The sequence below is a fragment of the Euprymna scolopes genome, chromosome 24 (genome assembly GCF_053919585.1).
Source record: "Euprymna scolopes isolate OS-2025 chromosome 24, ASM5391958v1, whole genome shotgun sequence".
Lineage (NCBI taxonomy): Eukaryota > Metazoa > Mollusca > Cephalopoda > Sepiida > Sepiolidae > Euprymna > Euprymna scolopes.
In genome coordinates this window covers 9497167-9521654 of record NC_136505.1, presented here as the reverse complement: position 1 = coordinate 9521654, position 24488 = coordinate 9497167, and the positions used below count along the sequence as shown (strand labels likewise).

Sequence of the window (24488 nt, the reverse complement as noted above, 5' to 3'; positions counted from 1 at the left end):
AATCTTAAATGAAAGTTACATCGACAAAAATTGGCCCCCTCATACGTTTTTTTCAATAAAGTATTCTTATATTATTGAGCATTGATCAGATGAAATTGAACTGTCGATAACCATTCAGGCAAACCAGACTCCTTGTTTTAAAGGAAGCAGCTATGTTGAAAATATCTGTTTGGTTTGGCAAGTTCCGAGCAGGAGATTTCTAATAGAACAGTGCTCCACAGGAGGGATTACTTACCGAGGTTGATAATGCCAAAATATTACATCAGAATAATCAATGTAATACAATGTGGGGGAGATTTTATTAATGCAGTCGATTTTGATGTTTTCAGTGACAGAAATCAATTGTATCAGGTTTTGTTTTGGGATCATCTTTTTTATGCCCCCCCCTCTCCTCCCTCAATGTTGCTTGCAACCTACGCTATTCCATTTTTATCATCATTTTAAATAAGAAGTACTTATTTACCGTATTCAATTCAATAAGTAAAAAATAAATAAATAAATAAATAAATAACATGAACTGTTATTCTTATACCCCCCAATCTGTGCATTTAACAATAAAAATGATGTAAATAACTTAAGCATGACAGAAAATTGAAAATACTGTTTCAGACTTAAGCATGGCAAAAAAACTAAAATTATTTTAAAACATTACTCTGACAGACCAAAGAAAATATCAGTCGAGCCTGACAGACCAAAGAAAATATCACTCGGGCCTGACAGACCAAAGAAAATATCACCCGGGCCTGACAGACCAAAGAAAATATCACCCGGGCCTGACAGACCAAAGAAAATATCACTTGAGCTTGACAGACCAAAGAAAATATCACTTGAGCCTGACAGACCAAAGAAAATATCACTTGAGCCTGACAGACCAAAGAAAATATCACTTGAGCCTGACAGATCAAAAGAAAATATCACTTGAGCCTGACAGACCAAAAGAAAAGAACATCACTTGAGCCTACCAGACAAAAGAAAATATCACCTAGCTCTTACAGACCAAAAGAAAAAACATCACTCAAGCCTGACAGATATTGTAAATTACAAAAGTAATGCTAAAATTGAATAAGTATTCCTTCAAATAAGTATTGATGCAACAAGAAGTTTTTGCAAAATGGATTTTGTAATTTATTGTGTCGATATTAGATCATTATCATTATATAAAAGTCATAATTATGCCAAACAATTATCATATATTATATATATATAATTATTATTTGAAAGGTCATAATTAGGACAAATTTATTTCAGATGAAAAACAAAAATTTGTCTTACTCTTTCAATGGTATGTGTTATAGATTAGATAGATTCTTCTGAAAATCAAATTCCAAAACAACAGGGTTTCAAACTTAAGCCTGACAAACCAAAGAAAATATTGTTTCAAACACAAACGTGATGAACTGATAAACTGACAACGTCCATCAAATGCATCTAAAAACGGAAAAATGTGTGGGTTCTTACAGTGGTATTTGAAAATGCTTATTTTCATTTCTAGGAATGAACAGAATTAAGTTAAGAATGACCTTTTCTCATTGATTAATTCAACTGACATCTTTCCTTGCATCCTTATGGAATTAGATTTCTTCCATTTAACCAACTTCTGTGAGCAGAAACTAAAAATATCTAAAGCAACATTTTTGTTCTTGTGTTTTTTTTTTAATCATTTTCATGCAACAAATTTTTTCTTTACTTTTATCTTAACTTTTCAACTTTTTTTTTTATAACATTCACCGCCATGAAAAAAAAACTATCCAACGTACCCCCCCCCCCCTAAAAAAATGATACGTGGAAACATTTGCATATTATCGCAAATGATGAGCAAATCTATTTAAGGTGGCTCATTAATAAATATTAAAAAATAAAATAATTAAATTTTAAATACATTGCAATTACTTTTTAAAAATTTTAATTATTGGATCATTTCAGTCAAGTTCAGTGATTATCTATCCTGAAGGTTCTCTATTTGTTTCATATTTTCCTCATTCTTTGGATCCATCAGTTATACAATTCCTGAAAATTTAATAATGATGTTCATACCTAGATTCTTCAGATAGACATAGTTTTAGATCAGTATTGCTCTTATTGAGGTCGGTCAGGGGAAGCTGTTATGATGCCACAACTGCTAGAACGAGGTTTGTATTGAAAAAAATTAAAAAGCTCCTCTCCATCTTAAAAAGTCGTAGCATCTCCCTGCACAACAAAGGTTACTTCTACAATTTCTGTGTAACGATTGTTCTTCTCTTCGCCAGTAAGACATGGCCTGTTATATCTGAAGATATAGCCAGATTAGCCCGCAGTGATCATGCCATGATCTGTTGGATCTGTGCCTTGAAACTCTGACAGAGATTCATTGCAGTCTAGACTGGGTCTCTCCAATGTCAAGGAGGTTATTCAGTGTAGCAGGATCATAGTGTGTGGCCTAAAAAAAAAAAATTGAGAGCATCATCATCCTTGGCTTCTATTCTCAAGGTCACTCATGGAAAAGACAGACTGACTGCATCTATGAAAATTTAAAGAGCATCAGTCTTAAATCTGAACAATTAATGGATCGATAATGGTGACGCATGAACATTGAATTTGATCAACATGATGGAACCTCCAACCCTTGAACACGCATGTGCTGTTGCAAGGGCCAATCACGCATGGTCAAGAACGCTGTTGATTGGTCAATAAAATAACTTATTTTCATAACCACCTGTAGCTCTCATCTCCTTGATGTCTATGTTTGTTTGGGATAGTCCTCCCCCCCTTTTCATCACAGATGCAAAATACATGTCAATGGTGTGAGCAGCAATCATCCAGTGTAGTGAGCAATTCATTGCTCGTATCAGCTCAACTACAACTAATCAGAAAAGTATCTCTGAGATGTGACAATGTACCAAACTATTATATATTAGCTTTGCATGAGACTTTGCTATATGCTCGGGTACCTGCTTCACAAGCATCCTTGCAGTAAGTGGACGTTTTAAGAGCTGCACCAAATATGACATTAATCTTGAAAAATGGTGTTCACCATCCTAAGGTGGGGCCCATCATAATGTCAGGTTTGGTCACGATTGGTACTGACAAACCACCCTCTTAAGTAAGACACTCTATCAAATCTCCAATACTAATGATTACTACAATACTATCTCATTGATTACTGTACACCCTTATCCCTGAGTGGCCTCCAGACCTTGATATATGGTGACCTCCATGTAAAAAAAAAAAAAAAAAAAAAAAAAAAAAAATACATACATATATATATATATATACATAGGCTATAACCTTGATCTCTGACCATTACCTTGGAAAATGGTGTGCATAATTTCTAGGTGGTGGACCATCATTCCAGATTTGGTCATGATCGGTCTAGTGGTGTGAGTTGTAGGAGAGTTGTACAGACACACACACACAAATGCTACTACCTTATATATAGAGATTCACAAAAATTCATATTTTATCTTAGGAATGTTATTTTTTTTTTGTATGCTTTATTTTCTTGTTCATGAATCAAAACTTATCAAAGCCAAAATCCATTTGAGGATAAAGGTTGAAGAGATGCAATGGATTGCCCGTCGAAATAAAGAATGCTATGAGGATGGTTTATGAGAAATATTTGTTGACATTGTCGTGATTAACATGTACATCATCAGAGTAGGGGGGGGCAACTTGTGAACTTGATATTCCCATGAAGCTTTCTCCTTTGAGGGAAACCGGTTCAACTCGCCTAGGATGAATGTCGTTGGCAGGGCATACACACAAAATCATATTATCCAATCAGTGAATTGAACTAACTGATAGCAGAATTTTCATATTTGCATTCTTCAAACCACTGTTCTCATCTTCAGTGTCATTTTCACGCTTCAGTCGATGTAACTTGATCTTCTTCAGGTTTACCTTGTCAATCTCTGGAACTTGTATGGAATTTTGAACGGAATCTTTCATTTACTTCTTGGGGGTACCATGCTCTTGTTTTGTCAGCCATAACTGGATGGAGGTTTTGAGTAATTTGCAAGTGTATTTTTCGGTTGCCCACACTGAGAATTGTAACCTAGTCAACAAATCCTATTCATGAGGAATTTGGTAGCTCAGGATATGCAACACGTAAAGCTCCCTATTAACCCTATTGGATATATAAGACAAGTGGTTGTTAAACCTGAGATTGCTAGATATTATTACTTCGAGATAGTTATGACATTTCAAGAATGCCACAAATGTGTCTTGAAACCAAATTCCATGGACAGGAACAGGGCAGAGATATCTAGAGGACAGTAGTGCAACTGTTTTTGCTGGGTTGAACACCATGCTTCAGTCCCTTGCCCACAGATGCAAAAACAAGCAGAGACTGCAGGTGTATTGACTTTATGTAAGAGTCTGGGTGTGACACAGAAATTTGTGTGATCAACATAACAGCTTGGGAACACAGTCAAGTCGTCACAATTAAAATGAGATGCTGCTAGAAGCTGTTCTTGAAGAAGAATGATGAGGATTAAAACTGGTTTTATTTCTCTTTTTGGCAATTTTTATGGCTGGGTTATTGTTGCAGAATTAAAAAAATAATTTTTTAAAATTTATTTTAGTAATGAATTATCATTTATCAAAACTAAAAAAACATTCAAGGATAAAGGTTAATTGAGATGGATGGATTTATAGTTGAATGATGATAAAGGTTTTGAGAGAACTGAAAATCTTTGGATACCACCCACACAAAACAGTCGACCCAGTGCAGCTAATCTTTCATCTTTGTCAAAAATATCGCTCATGGAATGTGAAGTCGAAAGGATAAAATAAGAGAGAAGTTAGAGCTAGGAGGCTGTCAAAAGTAAATCTAAAGTCCAATTTTTATTAATCTTCTTTTCTAGATTGGTCGTATGACAGAACATCCCATTACAACAATATTGCCCGACATTAACTGCTACTTAAGTCTAACTATTTTTGTTTCCTATACATACTGCTGGGGACTGTTTGTGAATTTGATATTCCCTGGAAACTTCCTCTGCTGATTAGCAAGAAACTGTTCAACTTGTCTAGAGTAAGTTCATTGACTTAAAAACTCTTAAGATTAGCAATATGCATCCAATCTGGATTTTGAAGTGTTTTGTTTTATGTTTGGTGTCTTCAGACTTGTATCAAGGATTTCATTCTAACATTTTTTTCTGTGGATGATTGTACACACACTTTGCACCTCCCTAGGAATGGATGCCAGTGACCAGGTCACTGTATAAGATCAGATTTAATTTCTATTTGTTTTTGTTGGAATGGTTCATTGTACTGGATGTCAGACATTCAAATACACTTATTTGGATTTTTCTTGCATTTGATTCAACAGATATATTCGTCAGATAGTTCTAAAGTTTTTGTTTTTTTTATGTCTAGTGGATCCTATGATTACTGGAATGATTGACATCTTCCAAAGGTTCAAGTTTTTGTTCATAAAACTTTGGGATTTAATTCTTGTTTAATATGTGATCTAGTTCTACCAATCAGAGCCTTTGGTATCGCTGAAACACTCACCTATTTGGATTAAATAGATCAAATAAATAAGCAAGATAAAAACTTTCTGGAATGTCAAAACCAGGGTTGCAGAGTTGGATGGTAAAAGTCCGACTCAGACTCCTTTGATGATTCTGATTCCGGACTCCTTGACCCCTATGTGGAAATCTATTCTGCATATCCATATACCAGTCTCCCACACCTATTCAGCAAGCATTTTACAAATACTTTTCATGTATATTATTTTCGACGTTTAACATTCACTTGTATGATAAATATACTCATATATAAACTCAACCAACTTTATAGAATAAGTTAAGATAACAAAGAGATAAGAAATTTACAATGAAATTTTATGCAATCAGTTCAAAAGGGAATACAATATTTAGGGATAGGGAAACCTCTTTAGGCCATGGCATTTCAAAGCCAAACGCTTCTCATCAGAAGAGGAAGCTATGACACATACAGAAAAGAAATGTTTTAAAAGATAATATTGCCTTTATGGAAAGAGGATCAAAGGAAAAACAGAAAACTGTACTGAGACTAAAGTTGCTTTCAGGACTGCCAGCACTCACTGTAAAAGAGTAATGAAGAACACGAGAAAGTTGTATGCTCAGTTTGTTTAGTCCAAAGTAGCTGAGCAGCAGCTTGGTTCCCATAAGTTTTGGCAAATAACAAACAGGGTCCTGAATAGAAGCGTGAACTCTATCCCAACCATCATCAATGAACCAGGAGTAATCTCGTCAGCATCAGACAAAGCCAAACTCTTTGCCAAGAACTTTGCATCTAATTCTACTCTATGCCACCAAGACCGTCAACCCCCCATACTTTCTCCTGCATCAGAAAACACATAAATATCTGTGCGTGATGTGTCAAACTAATCAAAAACCTTCATTTCAGTAAAGTAACTGGCTCTGACGGCATTCCAATTATAGTGCTGAAAAAGATTCAACCAGAATTAGTTCCCATACTTACAAAGCTGTTTAAGCTTTGTCTGAAGAATTGCTTCCCAACACCCTGGAAAACCTCATCAGTATGGCTTGTATTGAAGGATTCAGATGATCGGTCATCTCCCTCTCAGTAAAAACCAATAAGTCCTGTGTGTCATAAGTAAGTTACTGGAATCTATGTTAAATAGAGAAGTAGTTATACACCTCAGCAGAAATAACCTTCTTAGTGACATGCAATATGGTTTCCGTTCTGCTAGATCTACAGCAGGTGTGTTAACGATTATATCTCATAAGATTAGCAAATCTCTCGACTGAGGCTTCGTTTCTAGGGCAATTGTTTGACAGATCAAAGGCCTTTTTTTCTTCTTTTTTTTTTACATAGGCATCACCACATTATCAAGGCCAAGAGTGTACAGTAGAAATTGGACAATATAGTAATCATTAGTAATGAAAATTCGGTAAATTTGATAACTTATATGGAACTCATCAAGAACTTATTTACGTTAGACTTGAACACAACCATATTGTAGTCAGCCGGAAAGCAGGAAAACGGAAGACAATTCCACAGGCGTGCAGTTCTAAGAAAGAAGCTTTGTTCATGGAATCTACGTTTAGGTTTAGGCACATATAAAGAGTGGGTGGAATTATTGATAGTGTTTTCAGCTAGACGAGTGTTTCTTGTGAAAGTTAGGCGAGGGGGGACCATAGACTGAAGCTTTGATAAAGTATGGCATAAGGGCCTACTTCACAAAATCTCCAACTATGGTATAGCTGGAAATGTTTTCTCAATTATTAAATCATTTCTCTGATAGGTTCATAAGAGTAGTGGTTGATGGGCAGAAATCAGAAGCTCACAATATTAATGCTGGAATCTCTCAGGGGTTCATTCTGGGCCCAACTCTCTTCCTGATCTACACTACTGATCTTCCAAATCACATACTAAGATCAATCGTAGACATTTATGCTCTGATCCCAATCTGGCATCAATTGAAATGAATAGCTCTCGTTTTGGAGAGGCTCCATGTTTTGACAAGCTTCTAGTCTTGACCTTCAATCTTGATCTGAAATGGAACATGTACATCAAATCTGTAGCCATGGTTGCTGGAAAAATGGTAGGGTCCTTCTACCGCTCCAGTAGATATCTCACTGCTGATGCAATTCTGTATCTATATAAGAGCCAGTTATGTCCAAGGATGGAATACTGTTGCCACATCTGAGCAAGGGCTCTAGAAAGACCTTATCCTACCTCGACAAAATTCAAAATAGACTTTGTAGCCTAGTGGTGTGTGTGTGTGTGTGTGTGCCCTTTTCTCTTCCCTGCAACTCACAGAAAAGATGTTGTGAGCCTGTCTCTGCTTTATCATTATTTTCATGGTAGGTGTTCATATGAGCGTCAGTCTTTCATGAGAAACACTCGTCTAGCTGAAACCACTATCAATAATTTCTCCCCACTCTTTATCTGTGCCTAAACCTAAATATAGATTCCATGAACAAAGCTTTTTTCGGATTACAATCCGATTGTTATCCAATGTAATCCAGTGATCTCACTCAAAGGCAGGAATTTCATTGATCCTGTATGACATCACAACCAAAACAAGAACAGCTGTCCAGACAGGATTTGCAGTGATCCGATGGACCCAAATAGGAAAACTATGTAAATAAAATAAATTTATTGGACCTAAGGAGTCAGATCGGATAAAAAATTCTGACTGACTCCTAGTACTCTTAGAAATCCGACTCCGACTAAAACCTCCGACTCCAAAACCCTGGTCAAAACCAACATTAAAAGATTCTTAAAAAAAAAAAAAAAAAAAAAAAAATAATATATCTCTTGTTCAAATTAATTTTGCATATTTTGCAAGACAATGAAAAGAAATTATCTCCCTTAGAAAGTTTTGAAAATCAAGATTTATGTCCCTTTAAAAATATGCAAATAAATATTAAAGAATGAAAGCAAATAATTTTGATTGTGAACGATAAAATTATCGCCCTAGAAAAGACGACATGATTCCATTTCCGTTTGATGAAAACCAGTTTTCTTTTTTGTAGCAGACCATCTACTAGTTGGCTAGTTGTGTACAAATCTCAAGAGCAATAGGATTCTTCTATCATGTCTGAAAGTGACACAATGTTCAAGGAACGAGATCAGAGATGCATCGCTGTACAACTCATGCTCTTTACCAATCCAAGTTATGGCAACAAGACCATTGCCAGTAACCTCAAAATGCAGGTCTGGACGGTTCAATGGTTGAAGGCAAAGCTCAATGAAGTTTCCAGTCACAAAGTGTACCTGGATGTGCTGAAGAGTGTGGTTATCCTCTGGTACAATCAGGTGGCTGCTGGCAGACCCTGGGTGTGGCAGCAGGACTTGGCGCCAGTCCACAAGTCCAAAGAAACCCAGGTTTGGCTTCAGAAATAGTGCTATGACTTTGTACCCTTCTCTCACTGGCTCCTCTCCTCCCCGACCTGAACCCGCTGAACTACTTCATTTGTTCATATGTTGAGAACATCACCAACATGACCTCCCTCAACACCAAAGCCAGCCTGATTGCTGCCATCTGCTTAGTATTCTCCAAGCTCCTGCTGGCGGTTGTGGAAAATGCAAGTTTCCCATTCCGAACCCGTATTGAGGTAGAGATTGAGGCTGAAGGCGACTATATTGAATAGATGTCAGCTCTATTACATAATCAAATTATGTGAATTGAGTTTTTCAATAAAAATTTTAAAACAAAGCCGTATTTTTGTTTTCTTTAGGGTTAAAACTTTATGATTCTACCCTGTATACATTATTTCATTGAAAATATTTCCTAGAAAATTTTGAAAAATAAACTGATTCATAAAATATAATTTTTATTTGCAAATAAAGCAAGAAAAAAAAACTTTGAAAGAAAATAATTGAAAACATTTAAAAAAGAAACAAAAATCCAAAGTTATACCAATTACTCAGCATTTTGGATTATTTTAATGATTATTTTAATGATTATTTTAATGATTATTTGAATGATTACTTGAATGATTATTTTAATGATTATTTTAATGATTATTTGAATGATTACTTGAATGATTATTTGAATGATTACTTGAATGATTATTTGAATTACTTGAATGATTATTTGAATGATTATTTGAATGATTATTTTAATGATTATTTGAATGATTATTTGAATGATTATTTGAATGATTACTTGAATGATTATTTGAATGATTACTTGAATGATTATTTGAATGATTATTTGAATGATTATTTGAATGATTACTTGAATGATTATTTGAATTACTTGAATGATTATTTGAATGATTATTTGAATGATTATTTTAATGATTATTTGAATGATTATTTGAATGATTATTTGAATGATTACTTGAATGATTATTTGAATGATTACTTGAATGATTATTTGAATGATTATTTGAATGATTATTTTAATGATTATTTGAATGATTATTTGAATGATTACTTGAATGATTATTTGAATGATTATTTGAATGATTATTTGCACCATGTTTATATTCGCAATGCTTCAACTAATGTGACCCCTGACCTTCTTCAGGAGTATCTTTTCCAATTTTGAAATATTAGAAACTGACAGAATTTTGAACTGAATCTTGTATTTAATTCACAGAGGTAGATTATTCTTGTTTTATAAGCCATGAACAGATAAAAGTGCTAATTATTATATTATTGTTAGTTATCAGTTTCCTGCATGCTAGTGAAACACTGTACCTTTACAGTGGAATTAGAGAAGAGAATTCAGACCTCAGAAATGATTTGCTTCAGAAGACTGTTTGGTATCTCTTACAAAGACCAGATAACCAATGAGGAAGTAAGAAAAACAGAATAAGGCAAGCTATTGGTCTTTATGAAGATCTTCTCACCACAATCAGGAGGCGTTAACTAAAATGGTTTGGTCACGTAATAAGAGAAAGGCTTGCCCAGACAGTGCTTCAGGGAACAGTCAAAGGAGGAAGACAGAAGAGATGGAAAGACAACATCACAGAATGGACAGAACTGAAGCTGAGTGAAGCAGTGAAACATGTGGAGGACAGGGAAGGATGGAGAGGATTGGTTTACAGGTCATCTGTACAGCGCCAATGGCAACCGACACAGGGCAGGTGAAGAAGTTATTACCCATAGTAAAGATTGAACATTTAACAGATGGATCTGTAGTACATTGGATAAAAATGCTGATAATTACTTTATTTGTTAGAAGCATGATTTTTATTTTATTTACATTGAATTTGCTATGAACCGTCTTCATATAGACACTCAATCTATTACTCGTAACATTAAAAAATATTCATAAATTTACAGGATGATAATATGTTAAGCCACAAAGCTAAAAAAGTGACAACTTTTCTTTTGGATCACTTGACTACTATTCTCATCTGGTTTTTGCAATGTAATATTTTATTATTTTCATAATGTTTGCCTTATGTCATCTCTGATCCTCTTCAGGTGTATCTTTATAAAATTGAGAATGTAGCACTCAGGAACCTATCCCAAATGTCAAAGTGAATTGTTTATTTAATCTATAGAAGTGGATTGTTCTTGTTTCCTCAGCCATGAACAAAAAAAAAAAAAGTGTTAATATTATGCTATGTTTAGTTATTACCTACAGTAAGGATTGAACCGTCAACCTGCAGAAGACTGTCAGTTAAAACTAATTGCAAACCAAGGATTTACTCATTATGCCATGTGATGATGTGGACAATTATAGTGTGAATCTGCCTCATTTTGGTTGAGTATTATGTTGAATTAAAATCATTAGAGTTACATTTTGGTTGAGTATTTATGTTGAATTAAAATCATTAGAGTTACATTTTGATTGAGTATTTATGTTGAATTAAAATCATTAGAGTTACATTTTGGTTGAGTATTTATGTTGAATTAAAATCATTAGAGTTACATTTTGGTTGAGTATTTATGTTGAATTAAAATCATTAGAGTTACATTTTGATTGAGTATTTATGTTGAATTAAAATCATTAGAGTTACATTTTGGTTGAGTATTTATGTTGAATTAAAATCATTAGAGTTACATTTTGGTTGAGTATTTATGTTGAATTAAAATCATTAGAGTTACATTTTGATTGAGTATTTATGTTGAATTAAAATCATTAGAGTTACATTTTGATTGAGTATTTATGTTGAATTAAAATCATTAGAGTTACATTTTGATTGAGTATTTATGTTGAATTAAAATCATTAGAGTTACATTTTGGTTGAGTATTTATGTTGAATTAAAATCATTAGAGTTACATTTTGGTTGAGTATTTATGTTGAATTAAAATCATTAGAGTTACATTTTGATTGAGTATTTATGTTGAATTAAAATCATTAGAGTTACATTTTGGTTGAGTATTTATGTTGAATTAAAATCATTAGAGTTACATTTTGGTTGAGTATTATGTTGAATTAAAATCATTAGAGTTACATTTTGATGCTGACCCAAGTGTGAATTCTGATTAGCTTGAAGTAATAATAAAAAAATGGTTAAAACTGTACGCCTAAATCCCAAACCCTACCATCTGTACAAAATGCAGCAACACAAAGGAGACTTGGTTTGATCACATTCTTCAATGCACTAAGGAGGAATTTACCCACAAATTGGTAGCTTCAATCTCATCTGTGAGCTAGAGGAAGCGCAGAGGAAGCCGACTGAAGATTTTGATCGAAATAGTGAAATTTTTTAATAAAGTTGTGGTTTCTCATTAAAATATTTGAAGTAATGATTTCAAATGCAATTCTGAATTTTTGAGATGACGTATGAATGTTTGTATTGTTTTGATTGTTCAGACAGCTATTCTCATCTTGGGTGACAATAACACACAAGATAAGAATAATTGTTCGAACAATAAAAACAATAAAAACAATGATTTCAAAGTTCTCAATTTTTGAGATGAGGGTTGATTGTTTATATTACTTGTATTGATTGGACTATTGTTTTCATCTTGAGTGCTGGATCAGATTGGTCTTTGACTTTTCTTTTCCAAACAACAACCAACATACCTGAGGACGGTCGAAGGCTCATCTGATTGAAACGTTGCACAAATAAAACTCAAAATGAGAACAACAGTCCGATCAATACAAGTAATATATGATTTTAAGATTGTAATGGCATGTGTTACTAAGGTGAAATATATTATGTTTTTAAATATTTATTTGCTTCCCCACGAGAGAAAAAATATGACACAAGGTCGTTTTTAATATAAGGGAAAACTAGCTCCAAGAAGGGGCACTCTGGAAGTAGGCAAAAATAAAAAAATGCCTTAGTTTAGAATGGTTTCTCCTACATTGATGGAGGACAAATTAACTTAAGTGTAGCATCAGAACAGATAATATTTTTTGCTGGCTTCAGTAACTTTGAAAACAATATATGCAGATTCCTTGCTTTTAGTTAAGACGTAAACTATTGTTTATTGATCCGATAAAGAATGACTATTGTGAGTCACTATCATTACATTGGCTGATGAATCACATTTGATATCTTTAACTCTACAAGGTCAGTTTTCATGAAACTGAAGGGATGGATGAACATAATTTCACAAGGAGTACAATTTAATTTCTGAATTTTTGAGATAAGGATTGATCTTTCATATTTGGATACTTCAGACTATTGTTTTCATCTGGACTTTTTTCTTCACAACGTTTCGGTTGATGTACCTTCTTCAGGTGTAACATGCTGATCTCTGGAATCTTTCTGCCAAACTCGAGAATCTGTACAGAATTTCCAATGGAACCCTGCACAAGGATCCATGGTGTAGTGGATAGAGTACTTGATAAAATTCAAGTGTAAAACTTACACTTATAGAGGTTGAAGGTTTAATTCTCAGTGTGTTTGGTTTGGTTGTTTTCTTTTATGGCATATCAACTCTTATGCGTTATTTAATGTCGAATCCAGTTGTTTTTTAAATAGTATTCATGTTGCATCCAATTATCTTGTAGAAGGTTTTTATTCTTCAATATCTTTGTATCTTCAATAGCTAGTTTGTAGTGTTTGGTTTGGTTGTTTTATAGTGGATTTTAACATTTTTGTTCCCTGCCCTGCAGAACATGAATGAGTTTTGCAATGAGAAGGGGAAAAGGGTTAAAATATTAATGTTTGGTACATTTTAAGTTAGGAAATCAGTCAGGAAGTGGGGGAAAGAGAAAAGGGAAATGGGAAGAGGGAAAAAGGGGATAAAAAGTGGGTTATTGGTTTTGTTTTTGCAGAACAAAGTTTTGCAAAATAAAGTAGAAAAACAAAAAACATCAATGTTAGGTGCATTTCATCTCAGGAAGCCAATATCTTTGGACAGCCTTATCTGGTAGCACCAGCTCAGTGTGGATAACACTCAAAATATGATTGCGAATTAAGACTACTACCCAGTCATGGCTACAATGGATGGAACAAGACCATGCTACTTCCTTGAATTAAATGAAAGATTCCGTTTTAAATTTAATGCATATTTCCAGGTTTGACAAAATGATTCCCAAGTTTGGCATGATACATCTGAAAAAATGTCAGCGGTTACATTGATCAAAACGTTGTGAAAAATAACACTCAGGATGAGAACAGTAGTTTGAAGAATCCAAATAATACAAGTACAAAATCATTGACTTTTTGGATTTTACGATAATTCCTCCACTCCTGGGACGGTTTGCTCTTCAATGTGAATATTATTAGACGCAACCTCATAATTTGATTCTTCAAATTTTAACAGTTTTTATGCAGCAGTTCATACTTAGATTGTTTATGCGTGGATTTCAGATTCTTCTTTTAGCTTCACAGACTATTGTTCTAAGAATAAACTAGCAGGGTGATCTGACGTTGCCTAGGATTGAATGACGATTAACAAATTCTTCATACTCCCATATTTTTATTGTCATCGAAATCGATGAAATGGCCCATTTTTCAATCAAACTGATTACCTGCACTCTGCTCTAATTGGGCACCCATCGTGGTGCACCGGAAGGAAGTTTCACATGCTTCTCATAGTAACTAAGTTCACAATCCATTATAATCTGCATTGCACTATAGATAATCTGTTTATTTTATAAAATTGTTTCTATATATAATGGCTTGAATTACAGTTTAAAATGAAAAAAGTCAAGTGTCATTGTGAAATTGTACTTGAAACAGAAACATTTATTTCGAATGTGCCCCTGTCATATAAAAGAAACTACTGTTGATTTTATATGTTGCGCCTTTCAGCTTGTGTGGTAATAGAACTTCTCAAATGCATTTGAGATGGTAGGCCGTGTAAGATGTTAACTTTGGTCAAAATCCTCTGTCCCTTCTTTCATTGGATTATTTTGATTATCGGCATTTACCGAAGATATTTCAACACAAAACCTATTTAAGAACACTGCCAAGCGCATAAAGTACCTTTGAGTGAAATTTCATAAAAATTGACCCAGCCGTTTACGAGTCCATAGGAAATGAAATCACAGACATACAAAGTCTCTTTTATCTTATAGTAGAGATTTATTGACTGGCTAATTAATTGATCGAATTCAATTTGTTTATTTTGTTGAAAATACCTTTTCCTTTTTGCAAATATATTTTTTTATAGTTTCAGTGATAGATTCATTTTTACTAGAAAAGAGCAGATCTTTGAAAATTCATGGATTAAGGATTTTTCATTACTATAATTCCTTGCTTGAATTTGATGGATTAATAAATATTGTAATTTATTTTTATCATCTATTTTTCATATTTTGTTAATTGTCCTATCCAGTATAATGAGCTTTTGATTATCTTGATATTTTCCAATTTTAAAGATAATATTTATTCTTGTAATTCTCTCAAACTAGATATCTAGGAGTTGTGATACAACGAAACAGTACTGTATGTGGATGACGATATATATATATATATATATATATATATATATATATATATATCGTCATCCACATACAGTACTGTTTCGTTGTATCACATATATATACATACATACACATACATACACACACGAGTGTAGTTAAAAAAAAAAAATGTAATAAAGAGGTACGGCATAATCACGTTGACACCAGTTCTCATAAGATCACCAAAGTTAAGCAACGTTGAACCTGGTCAATACCAAATGGGTGACCAATTTGGGAATTCCAGCCACTGTATATAGGAGGATGTCAGCACCTCCCTGCAAGAGTTGCGTCGTCGTCATCTTCCCTTACAGAGATATAAATGTGGTTGTGGATTTCTTGTGAATTTCATATTTCCATGGAACTTCCTCCTTTGGAGGAAGCTGTGGTTAAACCTGCATAGGATTAGTGCAGTTTCCATTTATTAATTCCAATAATAAAAAGTGAAGTCTCCTATTTTTTTTTAATTTAAAAAGTTGAAGATCTACAAAGATGAGAGCAGTACCATAAAATTGAGCGACCATTTGTGCTCCAGAATTCATTTTTCTACATAGTCATCACCATTCTGAATGCACTTTTACCAGGAATTCACTGATGCATTTCTGTCTCTAATGCATGTCCATGACATGGATTTTTTTTTTTTTTAGAGTCTCACACTGTCAATACCTGCAAGAGAGAGATGAAAGTTTCAGATCATAAGTTCAGTCATCATAATAATGCAATTTGCGACCCCCCCCCCCCGATCCATGCAGAATAAAAAAATATGAAGAATTACTTTTGGAATGTCACTTGTATATATATTAAAAAACACTTTCATTTATATAATGTTCACAAGCTTATCCAGTGATCAAAGCATTTTTAATCTCCTCTCTTATGTTGATGCTGAGCTGTTTTTGTATAGTTGGCTTCATTCTATGTTCTTCAATATTTCATCGTTTGATATCTTACAATGTTTTCAAAATGATCGTCAGAAGAAGAATGATTTAGTTGTGTTTGTTTCATTAAATTCGTTTAATAACTGCCCCCCCAACCCCGATTATTTTTTTTTAATCGTATTCACCTCAAACAAGGTACATTGCCACTAGGACATGAGGGATTACTTTTGGAACCAGGTTTACAGGGACATTATCTAGGAAGCTCAGCAATAAGAGGTCTATTTGCATTACATTTATATTTCTACATGTTAGTACAATCAAAGTAGCAAGAGACAGGGATGGAATTCCAAAGTCTAGCAGTTCGAGGGAAGAAACTATGAGAGAAGAAGGCTTTTCTAACATCTAGAGAGCTCAACAGTGAAGGATTGGTTTTTTGCTGCTTGTTGGGTTAGTTGGAGTATTTATGTCGAGGAAGTACTTTGAGTTTGTCAGATCACATTCCATTAAAGTACTTGCAGTGATGGGACAGAGGTTGGAGTTTGGCTGATAGTGTGGGATCTATTGGGTTGGAGACTGTACTGTTTTTTGGACCCTGTCTAAGAGGGAGAGAGGAGTAGTAGACGCAAAATGGTGCAAAATAGTTTTCTAGCACAGTAGAGAGTGAGTGTTTTATTTAACCCTGTGTTAGTCTAATGGGGTGTTTTGTTACCCCAATTTTGCTTAAGTGCTCATAATTCTTAGTTGGCAACTTATTTTTTTCCCTCCCTTCCAGTACTTTCCTCTGACTCAGAGAGGGTACAGCACACGTGGTATGGCGCAGTTATATCTCAGTTTTCTTTTAAAGGTAATGGTTATGTAATGAACGCATATTCACTTTTCTTGCTATTTCAATTTATGGGAACATTTTGTTTAATTTCAGAGCACACGTTCATTTTTGTTATTTTAATTTATGTATTCATCATAGATATTAAAAAATAATACAAATTGGTGTATCGGGTGTACACAATTGGGTATTTTTAAATAAATGTGAACTAAATCTAAGATTTAAAAACAATTTTGCTTAGTTTTATAATTTATTTTATTATATTATTTAAATTGATATCAATAAAATACAAGTGATTCAAACAGAAACTGTAGATATATTCTGAACCAACAAGATAACTATATTTTACAAAATAATAACACTATAAACATTTTAGTATTGGGTGTATAAACACCCCATGGGACTAACTATGTTTGGAACATCCAGATGACTAATGCAGGATCTCAACCTCTGGTGATTATTTAAGGCCAAGAAAAGGTTTACTTTTATTAATATACTAGCGGGGAGTACACGGTGTTGCCTGGGTGTATGGAGGTGTGTGTGGTTTTGGGTAAATCAAAACTCCGGGGAGAGGGGGGGGGATAAAAAAAAAGTTTTGGTAGGTAAGTATGAGGATCGAACCTGAACCCTTGAGGCAAAGTTGGAAATTAAAGTGTGGGAAAAAATGTGCGACGTTAACCACTGGGCCACCGCGAAATACTAACGGAAACACGTTTGAATTTATTTAATTATTTAGAATTGGCAGGTGCACGTTTTAATGATTTAATGAGGTCAACTTTGACTGCAGGGTAGTATTTTATTTACTGTGGGAATGCTTTTTTATTTTTATTTTCCCAAGATGTTGGGGGTGGGGACCAGCTCCCCATAAAAAGGGGATCGTCCAAATTGAATAGCAATTATCTGATATAAGGAAAATATTTCCACATTGATCAAATCTGATTGTTTTCAGACATTTCCGGTGATTGAGACCGGAAAAATACCGCCAGAATTAGTGTCGCTTTTATTATAGGAAAAGCCTAATCCACATGCGGCAAGCGAAAAATGTTGAATATTTATCTTTTTTTTTTTTTACACAGTGATCACCACTTATCAAGGCCAGGAAGCCACTCAGGAATAAGGGTTATTTTTTTTTTTTAATTTTTTTTTTTTTTTTTTTTTTTACACAGTAATCACCACTTATCAAGGCCCGGAAGCCACTCAGGGATAAGGGTTATTGCAAGTACATTACGTTAGTGTGGAGATTTGATGAAGTGTTTACTTAAGGGGGCGGTTCATTAGGAATTTGTTAACATTGGACTTGAAGACATCCAAGTTGTAGTCCGGTGGGAAGCAGGCAGACGGAACAGAGTTCCACAGGCGTGCAGTTTTCAAAGTCGAGCAAATTAAATAGACAGGCGACCTCCGTTGTTAACTTGTAGATATTATGATTTATATGTAATATAAAAAGTTTTAAGAAGTTGTGAGCCCTTCTCTTGGACAAACACAAAAAGCGAACATACATACACATTTTCACTTTTATATATATATATATATATATAAATAAAAAGGAACAAACTGTATTATGTGTTCATCAACGTTTCGTCTTTATTTCGATACTTCCTCAGGATGAAGAAATAAATAAAGACGAAACGTTGATGAACACATAATACGGTTTGTTCCTTTTTATTTCTCTATTTTGTCGGAATACTATTTCCATTATTTTCATATATATATATGGGGTTTAATAACTTTTCGTTTCATTTGTCATATTTTATTGGGTCTAAAAATAAATAGTTCAGACAGTTCAATTGTATTGCTTTTTTTTTTTTCGTTTTCATTTAACCCATTATTTAGTGTCAGGTTTTTTTGTTTTTTTTAGCATTTTCTATTCCATGGGATTGTTTATGTTATTTTGATGATTTTCTTTCAATTCTTTTTTCTATTGTGCTATATCTGTTGCTTATCTCAGGTATATTATTCATAAATTTTGTTTCTTGTTTGTGTCTGGATTGGGGTTGATGTGGCTTATCATGACATTTAGATTTGGGGGAGGGCCTTTTGTATTGGGTTTTGTCTTTGTGCATTTTTTGTGCGTTCCATACAGCAAGATTGTTTTTGATGGTCTTGATTTTAGAGGAATTCTGGTATTGTGTGGTAGTTTTTTTTCTACCTGAGAGCCCTGTGATGGTGTTCATTGTAGTTCTTTTATTGTGTAAGTAGAGTTTTGGAGTGAAGATAATTTACGTTGTTTATGTGAATGTCTGCATTTCTTTTGTGAACATTAGAAGTTCATTTGGATTCATATTCGCTCTATACAATTTCCCCCACTATCTGTGCCTAAATCTAAACGCAGATTCCATGAACAAAGCTTCTTTTCCAGAACTGTCCATCTGCGGAACACTGTTCTGTTGGCCTGCTTCCCGGTTAAATACAACATAGTAACTTTCAAATCGAATGTAAACAAATTCTTGTTGAGTCGTCCTAATAAATAATGAAATTCTACCCAATTTACACCATTAATGATTACTAAACTACCATATTAAAGCCATTAACCCTTCTCCTCGAGTAGCCTTTAGGCCTTGATAAGTGGTGACTCCCAAGTAAAAAAAAGAAAAAAAAAAAAGCTTTTTGATGAGAAGAATACATTTTTCGCATTCAGAATTGGAAACGGTTAGCAATGGTTGAATTACTCTTGAATAAAAGTGGGCTGAAAGGGTATTCTCAATAGTTTTTCGGGCTTTTGAGAAGGAAACATTTTGAGTGTATTTAATTTTTATAACTTTTTTCTTCCATTCTTCACAGAATCTTGAATTAGCTGAATGTTCTAGCTAGTTTATGCATTCCAGCAGTTAGCAAGTGGTTTTCTGGTGGCCAAATCCGTCCACAATTTTTACATAATTTTTTTCTGGTACACCAAGTGGTGCTCAAACTTCTGGCAATTATAACATCAAAGTGGATTAATGATGTAGATAGTCACTTTTGTTATTATGTAGCCGATCTTAATGTTTGTTGGAGGTTTGAGAAAGTTAAATGTGAGGATGTATGTATTGGTGTTGAGTTCTTGACCGTTTTTCTAGTGATTCTTTTTACATTTATTACAAATTGTTTTTTAAGTTTTGTTTGATTTTGTCTATTGTGCAGTTATCTAATTCAGGACTTCTCACCAATCCCTTTGAAGTGTCGAGAGATTTATGGAGATAAGCTTTTATTTTGATACTGTGGTAGTTCTTGATAATAGTTCAGCGTACTTGTTGTTTTTTTCTTTTAATACCAAGGTATCGTTTTTAGTGTTGCCTTGATTGATTTTGGAACTACAGCTGTGAGATATTTTCCTATTATGAAAAATAAGAATTTGGTGATGTGTTTGTCATCCACTGACTCAAGAATTATGCACATTGGATAGTAAATGGTTACTTCTTCTGAGCCTGTCCAGGTATCAGTGTTCAGCTATGGTCTTAGCATAATTTCATAACCGTATTTATGTTATGTTGCATACGGCATAATCGCGTTGACACACCGGTTCTCGTCAGATCACCAAAGTTAAGCAACGTTGAGCCTGGTCAATATCAGATGGGTGACCATTTGGGAATTCCAGGTGCTGTATGTGCTCTCCGCTTATCTCGGCATTGTTTCCAGTCGTCTTGTGCTTCACTTGCCACTGGTATTTAACAATGTCGTCTCAGGAGAGGTGTGGTTGAAGATTGCACACCTACTGCCACAAAAATTTCACGCGCAGGCAACCCTTCATGGGTATCCTTAGTCTGTCCAAGACTGAAGGAGCCTGTAGCTGTTTATTTATGTTAGCTTGAGGTTTATTGTCGGGTACCATAATGTAAAGGATTTTGTTTCATATGTTCTCCACTCATCTCAGTGTCCTATGAGGGGGATATGCCTGGGAAAAAACATGTTCGCCTAGTAACCTCAGGGCTACATAGCCAATATATTAGTGTTGATGATTGATGGTTTAAATTTATGACCTTGGATTTTCATACCCAAGATAATTACTCTTCCATGGACAGAAAGGGGTATACATCCTTTCGCAGCAAGATTAGCCCAACAGCCATCATCCTAATTCAGATTTTATAGATCTGAAAAAGGGCTGACATGACCAGCCGATTGATCAAATTGAGTCTATCTGACTGCCCGTCTAGCCCAAGTAAGGGCCAAAGTGGTGTTTTTTGAAGTGGGGTGCTAAACCCTTACCTCCAAGTCCTTCAACCACCTGGATCCCAACTTAAGACATCATGGATTGCCACCAATGGCCAACAGATGTTCCCATTGAGGGATTTTTACTTTCTGCAGTGAGGGGGCTGCATTAACAGGGCTAGCATGGTAGAGAGAGTCCACCTTATATGCAGCAATTTTTGCAATGTCTTCAATATATTTGTTCCATTTCATGTTGCCTATGAACGTTAAGCTGAGGAATTTGAATGAAGTGCCTTCAGGCAGCATATTATTAGTCATATCAATCGGTGGCTGAGAAGGTTTGTTGTAATTGTTAAAGGAAAGAAGTTTAGTCTTAGTAGCATTAAATGTTGCCATATATGGAAATAATACATTTTGAAACTAATAAAAAAAATTAAAAATAATCATGATTATTTTTATTAAAACCCAACATTTACTAAGATTATGTATGAAACCAGTAACAACATTTCAAAATGTTTAACATAATGCAATTCATTCGGTGATGCTAAGTATGTCATTGTGGAATTTTGTTAATGTCTCTCTTGGATTTATACGGATTCATTTTTTTGATGTCTAACCAACTTCACGTATGCATTCTCTGTTGCTTTTTCAAAATCCTCTTCTCTTTTTTGTTCATTTGTTTTTGTCACTTGAAGATTTCGCAAAGAAGTGAAAACGTTTGTGATAGACATGGAACATTTATTTTTTACTTTGACTCAAGAAAAATCATTAGAAAATTTGAAAAAAAAACAAAAAAAAAAAAAAAAAAAAAAAAACATCATAACCAAGCAGAGGAATTCTGTTATTCTTAACAATGTTTGCATGCATGTATAGCTTTCGTTTTCCACATATACACCTTATAGATAAATAGTCACTTTTTAGAGGAAAAGAAAAAAAATTAATCACAAAACTGCAACTTACTGCCTTTTTTATATTTAACTTTTGTCTGGCATTTTTTGGGAGAATCGGAAGCATGAATATTTTCTTTTTTTTTTTTTTTTTCTCTGAAAAGCGACTTTTTTTTCCAACTAATTTACATACCATAATCAGATATGTAAATTAGATAGCAAAATAATAGGTTGCTTCACTTCTATATTGCACCTAATAATAATATAGAATCAAAAAGACTCATTATTTTTTAGTTGTGCAAGAATTTCTTAACAGATATATCACAGTTTATAAATCAAAAATGAAGCTGGTTGTGTCCCTTGTGGTCATGGGTAATCTAGTGTTTATATATATATATATATATATATATATATATATATATATATATATATATATATACACACACATACATACGCAACATGATTATATCAGAGGTGATTAAAGAATCTTATTGAACTCTGGAATCTGCACAGAATTTTTAACGGAACCCTTTATTTTATAAGGGTAACATGCACTTGTTCTGTCAGCCATGACTAGATAAAGGTCGTAAGTAATTCACGATTGTATTTTTCAATTACCTCACACTGAGGATTGAACCTTCAACCTTCATTTTAACAATTGATTTTTGCTGAGATGGACAAGATACACTAGAAGAAACCTGAAGGATACATCGACTGAAATGTGAAAATGACACTCCAGATGAGAAGAGGAATCCAAATAATACAAATAACCAATCCTCATCTAAAAAAAATCCAGAAACGTGATTAAAGAATATTGAAAGGTTCTTTAAATAGAGATTTATCAAGATATAAGTTCGATGTGTCGGGTGGAGCAGAAAGAAAGTTATAGATGAAGTAAATATGAATTCATTTGTCCGTTCAGTAAAGAAACATCATTGGGTGGAGGGACTATAAAAGCTCTTTATACGTAGGCATTTCGACTATCCTCTCAATGATGTTTCTTCCTTATTGAACGGAAAAATAAATTCATGTATGCCCATATTTACTTTATCTTATCCTGTATCTCTTGCGGTTGACGGTAGCCAAATGGTTCAGGTCCTTGCTAATGAAGTCAGACATGATTTTTGTTGCCAGGGTTTGAATCTCTCGACTGGCGTTAATCATGGCACCTTGCACTGATGAAACACTAGTGTCTGTAGGTATTTAATAATTATTATAGTAAATAATTATATATATATATATATATATATATATAAATAAAATACTATAAATTTTTTTTTGGAGCTTGTTAAGATACAATGGACAAATCAATATTTTTAAAATGTTGTTTGAAGCAAAAAACACTATTACGTACTTAATTGTCATGCCGAAAATAGAAATCCAAAAATTACGGAAAATCATCGAGTAGAAAGTTGTTTATAGTTAAAAATAATTTTTACGGAAAATTGGGTAAAATCACATTTTTCTTGGATGTTATAAAGTAGACAGTAGGAGACTAAACGCAGTGGACATAACTCTGAAAGGAACATTTTAGATTACTTGTGTCATGGCTGTAATATTTGTTATTTATAGCGATAGACTTTTTTTCTTTTACTAAAAACAATAGCAGTTGTTCTACTTGATAAATTTTCATAATTTTTTATATATTTTCGATATGACAATTAAGTACATAATATGTTTTTGCTTAAAACAATATATTTAAAAAATCAATTGATAAATTTTCATAATTTTTTATATATTTTCGATATGACAATTAAGTACATAATATTGTTTTTGTTTAAAACAATATATTTAAAAAAATCAATTTGTCGACTGTATCTTAATAAACACCAGGTTTTTTTTCCTGACACTTTATCTAATATAGTATTTGAACGAAAAGCTTCATACCCAAGAATTTCTTAACAGAAGTGTCAGAGTTTGTGAATTTTTGAATAAATCCAAATGAAACAATGATTGTGACCCAACGGGTCAAAAGGTACATCGTGTATATGTATAGTGTGACTCACCTCTTATATGGAATGATCGTTCTTGTGGAAGGACTTTAAAATCAAGTAACCATGTTTCAATCCAACAAAGGACAAAGGAAACGAGCAGTAAGGCATAACTAATGGGATTTGAATTGTTATTTTGCCGAGAAAACTGGAAAAAAAAAGAGAAAGGGAGATTACTCATCTTTCTGTTTTGGGAAGGACTGAAAATTGAGTGGCAAAATACTTTCGATCCCTATATCACATAAAAGAAACCAAATTCCTCTAATCACTTATGTTACTATGCAAACATGTAAACAATAATATCTGTCTTTCAGAAGTTAACAGTTTTAAATAAGCAAACCTTCTTTTACAAAAATAAATATAAACAGAACTTTTTTAAAAACTAATAAACACTTTATTTTAAACTTTTTATTATTTAGAACTTTTTATAATTTTAAACAATATCAACATTTTTATTTTGAATTTTAAATAATATAAACAGAATTAAAAAAAAAATTGTTCACAAATGCTTTTGATTATAT

General features: G+C 33.5%; 1 protein-coding gene and 1 pseudogene across 5 annotated transcripts in view; one reads left to right on the top strand and one right to left on the bottom strand.

Moving 5' to 3' along the window:
- Window positions 1-24488, bottom strand: part of LOC145246580 (stAR-related lipid transfer protein 3-like) — a 261902-nt gene that overhangs the window by 108407 nt on the left and 129007 nt on the right. For all 5 annotated transcript variants that reach the window (XM_080108192.1, XM_080108193.1, XM_080108191.1 and 2 more), the window contains one exon: window positions 23983-24115. In XM_080108192.1, coding sequence (XP_079964318.1) covers window positions 23983-24115 — 133 coding nt within the window. The remainder of the gene's footprint in view (window positions 1-23982; window positions 24116-24488) is intronic.
- Window positions 20434-20550, top strand: LOC145246925 (5S ribosomal RNA; annotated as a pseudogene).